At 55.1% G+C, this 13,044-nt stretch overlaps 1 protein-coding gene across 2 annotated transcripts in view; it reads left to right on the plus strand.

Annotated features, from left to right (window-relative positions):
- The window catches only part of IGSF9B (immunoglobulin superfamily member 9B), a 51,596-nt gene extending 40,735 nt beyond the window's left edge, over window positions 1–10,861 (plus strand). For both annotated transcript variants that reach the window (XM_068659152.1, XM_068659153.1), the window contains exon 20: window positions 119–10,861. In XM_068659152.1, the coding sequence (XP_068515253.1) occupies window positions 119–342 (224 nt within the window). In that variant the 3' untranslated portion in view covers window positions 343–10,861. The remainder of the gene's footprint in view (window positions 1–118) is intronic.
- Window positions 10,862–13,044: the final 2,183 nt, after the last annotated feature.

Consider the following 13,044-nt stretch of genomic DNA (forward strand, 5'->3'; position numbering starts at 1 on the left):
CCTCTCGGGGAACAGGGTTTGGGGTGGCACGGGGCGGAGGACTGGAGCTCGATGTAATCTGTTTTGTGGCACACCTGGCACCACTGCCTCTCACCCATCTGCCTCCTCTCCTCCGCAGACGGCTCTGCCTCCCAGGTTCAGCACCTTCCCAGCTCTCAGGTACTGTGGCCTGACGAAGCTGTCTGCCTCCGCAAGAAGAAGAGACACCCTCGTCAGGACCCCTTCGCCCGCCTCTCGGCGCTCAAGGACGACCTCTGCCACCGGCAGCTCCCCGAAGACCAGACAGCCATCCTCAACAGCGTGGACCACGACGACCCCAGCGGGCACGCCACTTTGCTTTAGCCTCGCGCCGGCCCAAGAAGGTTAAAAAAAATAATAATAGGGGTTTGGAGGGAGCTGGAGCCTCGTCTGCGTGCACGCCGGGCCGGGGGGTCATGGCAAGGACGAGCTGGGGGGGACCCTGGGGTGGGCTGGGGTCCAGGGGGGATGCCTGGGGCTGCTCCGATCTGCATCTCCCCCTTACGGCTTCAGGGGGGTGGGCAGGGGGTGTTGCACCTTGGTTTCGGAGAAGATCTCCAGATGTAAAAGGCACAGGCGGAGCTTTTGACATCTGCTTCTGCAGCGTGCGTGTAGGTAGAAATTGTGGAGTTAAGCAGCTGGCCCTGAATCGCTGGAAGAAATGACGCGGGGCGTAATTAATTGACATGAAACTACCAGTCCAACTAACAACTGGTAATCCCCTGAATCTGATTATGATAGAATGAGACCAAATAATCCCAGGAAAGCTGTAATTGTGAAAATCTCCTTGCCTCCCCCTTCCCAGCCTCCCTTTATGTGAAGATAACAGCAACAACAATGTCACTGACATCTTCCCTTACCGATCTCTGAAAGGGAAAACCAGAAAGACCCCAAGGCTTCAAACCAGCCTGAGATTGAGAAATCACAATCTGTCTGTGCATATGTGCTTTAACCTTGTTAACGTGTGCCGAACACTTTGCAAGCACGCAGGTATGGGCCTGTTTTCACCCGCGGGTGAGCATGGCTTGTGTCAGCCTAGATGAGGGTGGTTTTGCTCAATCCTTCCTGACACTCCGTGTATCACTAGCAAATGTTCTCCAGTGCCGTGCAGTGATGTGATTTCGTCCTACGGTAACGTTTGTCATCTTTATCCGTAACTGCAGAACGGGGCGACGCCGTTGTAGGGGTGCGAGCGAGCGGGGTTGGGCTGCGTAGACCCCAAAGCCTCTTGTTGGCAGCTCGCTGATCCCGAGCGAGGGCGGCTGGGAAGTGCCCGGCTCCGTGGCTCACAGCGGACGGCTTCTCCAAGCAGCCTCGCAAAGCTCAGCCCAGCATTTCGCATCGGTCTGACCCGTGGTGCTGCTGGTTTCGCTGCGTGCCCCTTCCTCCTGCTTCAGCCCAGCTGCCCCGGCGACCTGCGACACCTGCTTTGGGACTTGTCCCTCTCTTTGCCCCGTCCCAGGAGCCCCGCTGTTCCCCTCGTGGTAATGCTGTCCTAACTCTTCACCAGAATGTATTTCCTCTTCCTAGGGCAGGTTCCTTTTGGCAATTGACGTTTCTCTGGGTTACGTAGGCCTTTTTTTCGGCAGGGAAGCTGTAGCCTGCTCCAAGAACCACCTGGCTTCGGCTTCTCTTCCCTGCTCCGCCTCCACTCTCAAACTGCGTGGCCTTGGGCAAGTCACCGAGCCTCTCTGTGCCTCAGTTCTCCCATCTGTAAAATGGGGACAAGTCATATTTCAGCACTTTTGTCAAGCACTTGGCTGTCTACGGGCTGCCAGTGCTACCTGCGTACTGAGTGCTATTACTACCACGTGAACCCTACCTTCAAAATAGTTAGAGATTTTTTTTTTGAAGTGGTAAGATCGAACACTTAATTCAGGTTTGCACACTTCTTCCTCTCTGGTAAAGTGCTAAACCCGCCAGCCTGCCTGGGAATAAATACCAAGTACTTCCTGTGGATATCCTTGCTTTAAGTGGATTCAGGCTGTGGAGAAATTGTCAGGAGAACCCAAGAGCCTGTAGGCATTTTTTTTTGCCATGGGCTTGCCATTTGCTTACAAAACTTTAGTTTATTCCCAGGTAGAACTGCCAAGAGATGCTCTGCAATCTCGCCTTTAATTGTGGTTTGCCTTGGTTATTGCTCTTGCTGCTGGTTGAACCTCAAAGGGCTTCGATGTTTGGAGAAACGTGCGAGCGCTCGCCTGCCTGGCCAGGGCGAGGGGTCGGGGGATGGCAATGCCAACAAGCCAAGCTCCCCAGGAGGTTCTAGGTAGAAATCTGTTCATCAGTCTGCCTAGAAATTGCTGTTTTTCCAGGATGTTGTGCTTCCTCTTCCATCGGGATGTTCAGAAACCTGCGACAGTGGCAGCAGAGCACCGCGTCTTTCCAAATCTCAAAGCCCTGCCTTAGGTTCAAACCACTTGACAGAATCCTCTAATCGATAAGGAGATATTTTCAAGCTTTAACAACTTCATTTAGGTGGTCTTCAAACCGTGAGCAGATTTGTCGATTTGTCTCGGGAAGGAGGGAGGGTTGCTCAGAAATGCCTCTCTCCCTAAGCCTGCATCAGGGCTCTTTTTTTTATTTCGAGAACCTCGTGACCTGATGTAATGCCATCAACCACCAGAGCGAGACTTCGACTTTGCTAACAGTATGACCGAGTGTTTCTTTTATTTGAGTGTGTTTTAGGGCTTTACCTAGAATCCACTTGGATCTGAATTGATTTAATGCCATTTGCCCGTTCGGCAGTGGGAAAAACTCTGCCCGGGTGACTTCAGCTCCCTGGCATGGGTGCGAGAGGAGCTGATTTCTGCCCCAGACCGTGGCTGATGTTGCAGCGGAGAGGACACGGGGCCGTGGGGGGCCGCATCCAGCCTCCCTGAGGATGCCCGATGGGGCGAGCGGGTGCCTCGGTCGTGGACGTGAGCCCCACAGGTGACGTTCACCCCGCGCGGGGCCGGGGACGCTCCGCGGCGCGATGCCCCGCTGGGTGGGGGGCGCGTAGGCTCCGTGCCGCAGCTCGCTCACTCGTCCTTTCGCTCTCGTGGCCTGGACCTCTCTAGCAGAAAGCTTCCTTTTTTCCTTCGAGTGCTTTCCAAGCTATTTGCGATGCCCGTTTGCTACGGGCGAGGCAGCGTCTTCGGGCTCTTGAGGTTTTGACCTCGGGACCGTGCCCCCGTCCCCGCCGTAAGGAGGAGGATTTGGAGCGCAGGGAAGGTTGACGGAGCGCGCCAGCTTGCTTGGTCAATCTTTTGAGAGTTTGTTTTCCTTTTTGCAGGTGTTTTGAGCCGATGGGCCCCCCTGCTTTTCATGGTCTTCGACCTTTAAAGGCTGGAGCTGCAGCCCTCTCTCTTTCAGCCGTGTACCTGCCACGCTGCTGGAGTGGGAAATCCCGCCAGGGCGCCTCGTGGACGCGTCTCTTCCCTAAACCATCCTTACCTCCTTTCCCCGCTAGACCGAGTTACCTTCTGATAGACTCTTGCCACGTGCTGGGCCGTGCTTTGGCAGATGGGCTCGCCTCTTGCTTTGGCAACTTCCTCGCTTCTCCCAGCTCTCTGGTTTCCATGCCCTTACGGGGTTTCTCTCCTCTCCTCTCCTCCCGCGGACCTGGGACATCGAAGCTGTGCCAGACGATGCCAAACGTTTTCCCCCATTCCATCCCTGTTTGAACTCCGTTTTGTTTTGGTTGTTTGCAAACACGGCTGCTGCTGCTTTTTTCTTTTTTCTTTCATGCTGCAAAATATATCTTGATTTTTTTTATCTTCATGGGCCAAACTCTCTTATTTTGTAAGCTTGTCCGAGGTAGATGGTTCTTGCTGCGGTGGTAAACGTGTGGTTCCTCCTTGCATGGCGCAAACGCGACACGTTCCATTAGGTCTCATGCAACGAGCTGGGCTGTGGTGGATAAAATGCTTCTGTGCCTGATGGGGGCATTGTCCTTGGGCTGTGCCAATGTGTCCGTGCAGTGAGCACCAGCTCTGGGGGCCCGGTGCTGCTGGTGGGTGGGAGCAGTGCCCTAGGTAGGGGTTCCTGGTGGGCTCTGCCCGCTGCAGCCAGGCTGTGGGGCTGGGGGAGCACTGAGGCTGCTGCAGGTTTGTTCTGCAAGCATTAGGAAGTGAGAAACAGGCAGGATACAGATGCCCCAAGCTGGTTGTGGATAAAGTAGAGAGGTGTGGACCCCTTGAAAGGGTGGCTGTAGGGTGCCGTCCTGCGCACCCTGCACATAAAATTGGTGCTTTCCCTTTGCAGGCAGGTCTGGATGTGGAGATGTGCTGCTTGGTTTTGTGGCAGGAGCTGTTGAGCGATCTAAGCTAGGTATTTTTCAGGTAACTTGGCTGTGCAAACCCACCGATGGCTTGGGTTTTGTTTCTTGATGGTTTGGTTTTGCAGTGTTTACGTGAGTGAAAGCACAAGTCAGTGCCAGTGGGGAGAGCAGGAGGGTTTTGTGGCTGCTGGTAGGGCTCTGTTCCTGCGCCTGCTTGGGGCTGCGTACACGGGCACTGAGATGGGGTCTGTAGGATGGGAGCCTGGAGCTCTCTTTGCAGCTCTCTGATGGACCTGCACCCTGACCCTGGGCTGAAGGCTCCAGGAGGTGCCAGGGGCACCTCTGGCACAGGAGGGCACCTTGCGGTGCCGCTGGTGTGGGTGGCTCCACATGGAAGCCCCCCATGCAGAATGGGCCCCATTTACTCCCGAGATGCTGGGAAGTGCTTGTGTGGGTACCTGGCGATTTTCCTAGGGCAGGGAGTTCCCTGTTGCTGCTGTGTGTTGGTCACTTGGGGTTTCGAGGCTGTTCTGGGTGGCTGGTGGGCACGAGGCTGGAGTGTCTGTGTGCGCTTCCTTGTCACCCCATCCAGTGCCACCACACTGTGCTTGTCACTGCCCGTGAGGGAGTTTTGGCAGGTGCCAAACTGCAGGGAAAGGTTTGCCCAGAAGGACTTCTGCCTCAGTTTCCCCATCTCTATAAAGAGAGTAACAGCCCTGTTGTGCCTACCTCCAGGGGTGCTGAGGGCTTAGGGCTTGTGCTGAGCACTCCGGCTGAGTCACATCTGTGGCACCTGGGCATGACACACGCCTCTTGGCTTACTGCTGCTCACATCCTGCAGTTTGGGTTAGGATGAAATGTGCCTGGCATTTTGGTTTCCCCTCCTCCTCAAGGCAGTGAGGGAGAATTTGGATTTCTCTGAGTTTTGGGCTGTTTTTGGCACGTGTTTTCCGCTGTGCTTCTGGGCTTGGGGTATTTTTTCGGAGAGCAGGGAGATTTTCCTGGGAGGCCTGAAGGCTTGCAGTCTGCAGGGGTTTCTCCAGATCCCGCTTGGGCTCGCTGCAGCCCTGAGCTGGCAGAGCTGGTGCTTTTTGTGTGGAAGGAAGTCTTTTCAAGGAGCCGGAGCTAAAAGCAATGTATATATGAGATATAAATATATAGAGACGTGTAGGACAAGGGTAGATATGTATGCGAAGTCTGGTATATTTGCATGTAAAGGCAATGTTTGTCTATAGGGGGAGAGTGTTTAGAGCTCTGTTGGTAGTGGTGGGGGGGATTGGGATGGCCAAAGTCGGGCAGGGGGCGGGAGCAGCCAGGTTTGGGATTTGGGAGCGGATGGGCACAGGGCACCTCTCCACGCACCGTGGCAACAGGCCTGCCCTTCACTGTGTCCCTGTCCCTGCTACGCAGGACCAGGTTTCTTTTTTATGTTCCCCCCTTTATTTTTGCTGTGTTCATTGTACATGACTCATCAGTGGGCCGTGATAATGAGAAGGAGGTGGGAGCGAGGGGCCTTTTGCCTGCATGTGGGGCATTAAAGCGGAAAGAAACATCACGTTGCCTCAGCTGTGGTGCCACTGCGATCCTTCAAAGGGAAAGCAACGCCGTGCAGAATCCCTTATCTAAAAATCCATGTAGATGCTGCTCTCTGGTTACTCACGTTAAAGCATTTTGCTTTTGCATCTGTGCTTCCCAGAAGAGCGTGAGTCAGACGAGATGAGAGGGATACGGCTAAATTGGCTGCGGAGCGCCACGCGCGCAGGGCCAGGCTGTCCCAGCGGCGGTTCCTCTGCGGGACGAGATGTTCTGCCTCCCTCCCAGGCGCCGTGTGGAGCCGGGTCTTTTTTTAAACTCATTAGCAGGACTTTTTGGGGCAGGGGATTCATCCACCAAAGGCACCGGAGGCGACATCAGAGCTCGCCCGCCCGATGTGCTGCAGCGTTGCCGCTTTGCGCACCGAATCGGGAGCCCCTTGCAGGGCACAAAGGCAGGCTGGACCCGCTGTGGTCACAGGCAGTGATGACGTGGGCTGAAATTGCAAAGTGTGTGATGGCTCTGGGCATGGGGATGGCTGAATTATTTTTTTTGGATGCTCATCGCCCACCAGGGAGCCCATCCCCATGCTGCTTGGGCATGGGGTAACCCTTTAAAGGGGATGTTGGCTCCCATTTCCACCCTTCAGCTTAGTTTTGTTTTGTTTTTTCTGGGTGGTTTTGCTTCTCTTTCTCTGTCCTTGCAGAGGAGGAGAGGCTGTGAGGTGTAGCTGGTTCCTATTAGAGGTGGTTGCTGAAATCTGTAGGGAAAACATCTGTAGGGGAAATGCACGAGCCAGGTACTGCAGGGCTGTTGCTGGCTGAGGGAGCAGTGATGGCACGTGTGATTTGGCACCTTCTGTGCACAGAAGAGAAGGAAGCTAGCACTGATCTTTTTTTCCATTACGTCCACTGCTGCATGAAGACTTCACGGCCCCAGGCTCCTGGGAGAGGCTGGAGGATGGAGCCTGCTCCCCTCTCCGAGTGACCGGGAGGAGCTGGGGCCACACGAAGCAGTATTTCCCCAATTTCCCCATTTCTGTGTGTTTTGGCCCAGCAGGTTTGTGCTGTCTAAACTGCCCATCCCTTGTCGTGTGTGGCAGCGGGTGTCTCGCCCAGCGGTGCTGGGTGACCTCAGGACGTGTGCCCAAAGCATCCCAAATCCCTGGGGCTCTGGGTGTTTTTTGATACGTGCATGGATGGATGAAGGACCGAATATGGGGAGGGGGCAGAGGGGCTGCTCAGGGTTTGGGGGTTTGGATGCTGCAAGCATGCGCCGTAGTGGTAGGTGATAGGGGTTTTATACTGGTTGCACTGGGGCAGGGCCTGGGTGGGGCTGGCATCCTTTAGTTTTTGCACTGGTCGGAGCAGGGGGGCGCATGCCTGTCCCCTGCAGTGTCCCTGTGTGAGGCTGGGGGCTCTGGGGACACCAGGAACGGGGAGGGGGCTGCTGGGCACTGGTTCCAGCCATGCACAGCAGCCAGCCCCTGCTCATCGCCACAGGGGGGAGAATTTGCCCAGGTTTTTGCTTTACCATCGAAATACCAATTTCTCTCCCAGGGGGGAGTTTTGTGCCAGTTCTCTGCCGAGAGGGCTGCCAAGGGGGTGCCCATCTTCAAGTCCCAGGCTTCAGCCCTGTGGTCTTGAAGCCCCTCTGTGATTCCTGCCCACCCAGCACTTCAAATAGGAAATGACCAGAGAAACGAGCCCCAGTATCTCTATCTAAATAAAGGATATTGGTGTATCGAAACTGCGTTGTATATAAAATTATACAAATATATAGTGACTTTCTATTTTAGAAGGGGGGGGAGAATAAATATTTAAAATAATTCCTTAGTACTAGGTGTCAGAAACTTCTGTGCAGCATGAGAGAGGCTGTCAGAGGTGGAAAGAGTGTAAAACAGCGGGAGCAGAGCGAGTATTTTTACATTATATTGCGCTTAGGCTTCTCTGCTTCTCCATCCACCTATAAATAGACAAAAAAAATATATATACAAATATATATATATAAAAAAAATATATATATCTAAGCCACATAGCTGTTTTATTTTTGTATCCATGCCTAGTGCTGTCTGAGCAATACGGTGGCGAGGGGGGGGGAGAGGGCTGGCTGAGGCTGGGGGCTTGGTGCGGGGTCTGCCCTCCGAGGTGGTGTGCTCTGCTTCGCCTGCTGTCCCGCCGCGCGGTCGTCGTCGCTGCTGCTCGCTGTCGCCTTGCTGCTTCAGTAGAAAAAGTGGAAAAAAATAAAATAAAATAAAATTAGGAGTGGGGTTGGGGGGCTCCCCGGGGAGCCCCGGCTGCTGCCAGCTTGACTCGTGCCGTGGCGAGGTGATGGTGCCCGGTGGTGCTTCCACGGAGGGGCACGCATCTTGCTTTTTATTTTTTATTTTTTTTTCAGAGAAACAAGTGGAATTTTAGCTCAAAGGGTGCTATCGGCAGTGGGAAGGACGTGGCTGCTTGCAGCCCGGTGGCACGGGACGTGGTGGGGGTGCTGTGGGGACGGGCTCCCCGTGCATCCTGTCCTCGCTGCCTTTGGAAACCCACACGCCTGGGGGACGGGGGGCAGAGCCGGTGCCACCCCAGCGCAGCCCCCTCGGTGTGGGCAAAGGGGATTTGGTCTCTTCGGTGCTCCTGCAGTCCTGGCTGGGCGGCCTCGGTGCTGTCTCCCAGTGTAGGGCCTGGCCCCGGCGCTTAAATACCTCTTTGGGAAGAGAAGATCTCAGAGCGTGGAGGCGGAGCGGGGCCCTGCGGGCTGCTCTTACCCGCACGGGTACCATGGAGGGGTCGGCTCATCAACGCCCTGAATGTGGTGGGGGTGCTCTGGGATTTATCTTCAAAGCAATACAGACCCGCCACGTCCCCTGATGCTCGCCGTGACCCCGCTGTTTCCCTTGGGGTCACATCTCCCCCTGGGCATCCACCCGTGGGCTCTGCGCTCCCTCAAGGCTCCAGCTGTGCTTTCAGCACCCAGCCCAGCCTGGGGGAGATGCTGGAGCCATCCCTCTGCTCCTCTCCGTGGGGGGACAGAATTTAGGGATTGCTGTGCAATGGGGCCAGAGGATGCTGCTCCCCTCCATGGGCTCGGTCCCATGGCCCCGTGGGGGCCCCCGGTGCTGTTTTGGGCTCAGTTCCCCCTGCAGAGGTGCCAGGCACGCAGGACCTCTTTCTTCTGTCTCGCCGCGTCCCCAACCGACCGAGGCACGAATGTAACGCGTTTGGGAGGGCGAAGGGTGCCCGGAGCTGGCCCCCTGGCAGCGGCACCGTCTCCTCCGTAGGTGTCACCTGTATTTTCCATGATCTTTCTGTCTTCTTCGTTGGGGGTGGGTCGGGGGGAGGGTGTTTCTAATATCGAGCCAAGATTTGTTCAGCACCACTTCTTGATATCAAAGCGAAGCATGTTTGATGGAACTAACTTGCATTTATTAGCGGTAAATACATAAGTGAAGTATTTTATATGTTTAAAAAAAAGAAAAAGAAAGCAAAGGGACAGGACGTCTCCGTGGCCGCTCCCTGGCGGCGTTCGGGCCGGCTGGCTTTGGGGTATCTCTGGGGGAGGGTGGGCTGGGTCGTGGGCAGCTTTCTCCTTTTCCCCATCTCCCCTTGAATCACTTACAGAAAAAAAAAAAAAAAAACAGGAGCAATGTTTACAAAGCACACTTTCCACAGTACCGTTAACCCTCTGGATGCCAAACAGACACAAAGAGCCGCTCCTCCCCTGGGCGCCGCGGGACCAAGGGGCGGCCGCGGGGCCAGCATCATCCCGCTCCCCTCACTGCCATTTTATGTATTTTTTTGGGGTACACACAACCCCGCTTCGTCCATCCGCTGTTGCTGAGCGCCTTTCTGGGGGGAGCTTGCTTCTCGCGGGGTCTTTGCTTCCTGGGGGCTTCCTGCCCCCTCCCAGGCTCTCCCTGCTGGGAAAGGGGCAGAGCTGCGGGGCAAAGCGCCCGGCGCTGCTCGGAGAGGTGTCAGCTCGCCTGGGAGAGGCCAGCGCCCTCCCAGCTGCACTTTAAGGCCAAACTTCTCCTTTTTAAAATGCTTTCCCAAGCACTTGATGAAACAACCCTGCCTCGGTTTCTCCCTGGGGCCGGCAGAGAGCAGCCGGGGGGATGCTCCCGTGGCCCTGGAGGTGACGTGGGACCTTCTGCCCAGCTCTGGGGCCTCTGCTCCCTGTGTGCTTCCCCATGGGAAAGCCCTACAGAAACCAAACGGAAACACCGACGTTTCTGTAGGTTTCTCGAGCCATCCTTTGGGCATCCAGAGAGAATTTACATCCGTGCGCCAGCTCCATAGGAGGGTCCCCAGCCCCTGTGGGGACCGCAGACTTTTTAACCCCCTTTGATAGGTTTATAGTCTCTGAACCCTCTTAGACTTCCATAGGTAGGTCTTGATATCATTTCCTCCTAACTCTACAGTATTTTCTTTACAACTCAACAGGTCTCTGGTTGTGTGGGACAACTGTTATTGTTATTTTTTAAGAATTCTTGCCTCTTGACACACAGACTGGACCATCCAACCTCGTTTCCATTTCTCGAATGTCGAGTATTCCGATGTATAACACACGTTAGGGTGCTCTTTGGTGCTGTTTCAATGGTAACCAGTGGAACTGACTTTTTTTAATAACAATAACAATAAAGAAAACTTTAGTAAACCTTAGTACCGCTGGTTCCATACTCTTTGTCGTTGTGACTTTTATTTTTTCCTTTTTTTTTTTTTTTTTTTAACTAAAAGTAGCGATCGGCTGCTGAATCTCTGTGGTGTTGGGTGCTGCCTTGGGCACTTCGAACCGTGGGCAGCTGCTGCCAGAGGGGTTGGCTGCGGAGCAGTTTCCAGCAGCTGGGTTTGATTTGTGTAGTTCTTAACTTGCACAGATGCACACAGCAAAAATAGCATTTGGTGTGAGCCCAGACGGCAACTAGAGGGTTAATTTTTTGAACTTCAGGTATGTTCTTCAAGAGAGAAGGAAAATAATTAAAAAATTAAAAAAAAAAAAAAAGAGAAACAAAACACTATTTTTTCAGTGAGCTTTTTTTTTTTTTTTTTTTTTCTGTAAACGATTTAGAAATAAATCTGAGACATGATGGTGCTGTACCAAAGCCTTACACGAACACTTACTCTGCGCTCTGTAAACTCTCTGTATCTGTATTGTTGCTCTCAGCCTCCGTTCTCGTGAAGGCCTCCGAAATGCCAGCAGCAGGGACCGGCGGTGGCCTCGCAGGTGCCACCGGGGTCCCCGGGAAGGGTCTCCAGGAGGGACCCCAGGGCCGCGGGGAGGGGAAGCCACCATCCGCCCTGCGCAGCACGGGGCAGAATTGGGGCCCTTCGCCCCCCTCTTCTCCTTCCAATTGGGTGCTAACCTGCCCCGGGCAGGGAATTGAGACCTCCTCGCTGCCCTCCCCGCCTGCCTCGGGGGGGTTTTACATCTTCCAGCTTGGCCAACGCAGACCTCTCGGGGTTAGCCTGCTGCTGGGGGTGGCCCCGAGCTGCGTCTGCTTTGATAGCCCTAAGCAATAAACCCGCTCTGCCAAGGCAAACTGGCCCCTCGGGCTCCTGGACTGGTGTTGGCTCCCAACTAAACGCTGACAAGCCAACAAAAAGTGGAAGAGAATAGCTTGAAGCCCTGCCTTACTGGAGGTAGCTGGTCCCTCGGTCTCCACCTGCTGGGATTTTAAGGCCTGCTGGGTACTTAACAATTTATTGCTGGTAACATTGCATGTTCATAGATTGACTTCTTTTTTTTATTATTATTATTTTTATTTTTTTTTTCTCCTCTAATGTACCCACTTAAGAAATGATGGCGGTGTTGCGATGTTACGTCCAACTAGCCATTCTGTAGGAGAACGATGGGTTTTGGAACTGATTAACTTGCTCCTCATGTAACATTACCCTGCTTCAGAAATGTTTTGTATTTTGATATAAATAAACATTTGCTAAAAAAAAAAAATAATAAAAAATGAAGTCCGTTTGACATCATTGGGTTGGGCTGGGGCTCTTGGGAGCAGATGGGCTGCTCTGGGGATGTTGCCAGAGGGGGGAGGATGCTTGTCCATTGTGGTCAGGGGGATGCTTGTCCCCTGGGGTCTGGGGGTCGGGTGGGTGCCATGGGTTGAATTCTGTTGGGTGCCCTCAATCCCACAGCCACAGGTGTGGTGGGGTGGAGGCTCTTCTCCCCAACCTCCATCCATGTTTCAGGACTTTCTCGGGGCAAGATCACTGGTGGGGTGAGAGCTTTGCTCCCTGCCACCCTCTCCAAGTGGTGCTGCAGCTCGGGGCAGTGGCAGCTTTGTGCTGAGTGGGGCAGGATCAGGTCCCCCCCCCACCCTTCTCCCTGTTGCTCCGGGAGCCCCGTGGTGCCGGTTCCGGCTCTGACCCAACAATCCGGGGGTGCCGGCGGTGCCGGGGGCTGCCCCGGGGCAGGGTGCCCAGGATGATCGTGTCCCTGTGGCTGGCGTACATCGCGGCACGGAAAGGCACCGGCGGGCACATCCCCACTGACAGCGCACCGGTGAGCAGGGGGCGGCGGGGGCTGTGCCCCCTGGCTCCTTGGGGCAGGTTTGGACCCTGGGTGAGTCCTGGGGCTCACCAGGTTCCCCTCTTCCAGGATGGCCCCGTGGAGGATGTGGATGCATTGGCCACGGTCAGTTGGTGTCTGCGCAAGGTGAAGATGAGGCAGGAGAATGCCTGCAGGGGTTGGGGGGAGCCTGGGCTTTATATCCAGGGCATTTTTTTTTTTGAGGACCGAGCCAGTGCCACGTGTCGGGATGCAGCCCCTGGTGCAGCCACAGCCAGCCTGCAGCTTTGCTCCCTTCGCAGGGTGAAGAGCTGCTCTCCAGGTTGTTCCAGAGGGTGCTGGAAATCTGGGCAGAGCCCGAGGCAGAGCCACAAGGAGAGCCCCAAGGAGAGCCCCGGGCAGAACTACGGGCAGAGCCCTGGGCAGAGCCCCAAGGAGAGCCACGGGCAGACCCCTGGGCAGAGCCCCAGGCAGACCCCTGGGCAGAGCCCCAAGCAGAGCCTGCAGCAGCTCCTCCAGCCTCCCAGCAAGCCGGTGGTCCAAGCCCGCAGGTCAGCACCCACAGGAACACCTGGGACCCCAATAAACCCCTCTGGGGTGCTGGGATGGGAGGTCCTGGGGGGCTGCCTGAATCCTGACATTCCCTTGGGTGGGAAACCCTCCTGCCTGCACCAGGCAGCAGGCTTCAGCCCCCCTGTACCCACACCAACAGGGCACAG

Source organism: Anas acuta, chromosome 23 (genome assembly GCF_963932015.1).
Source record: "Anas acuta chromosome 23, bAnaAcu1.1, whole genome shotgun sequence".
Taxonomy (NCBI): domain Eukaryota; kingdom Metazoa; phylum Chordata; class Aves; order Anseriformes; family Anatidae; genus Anas; species Anas acuta.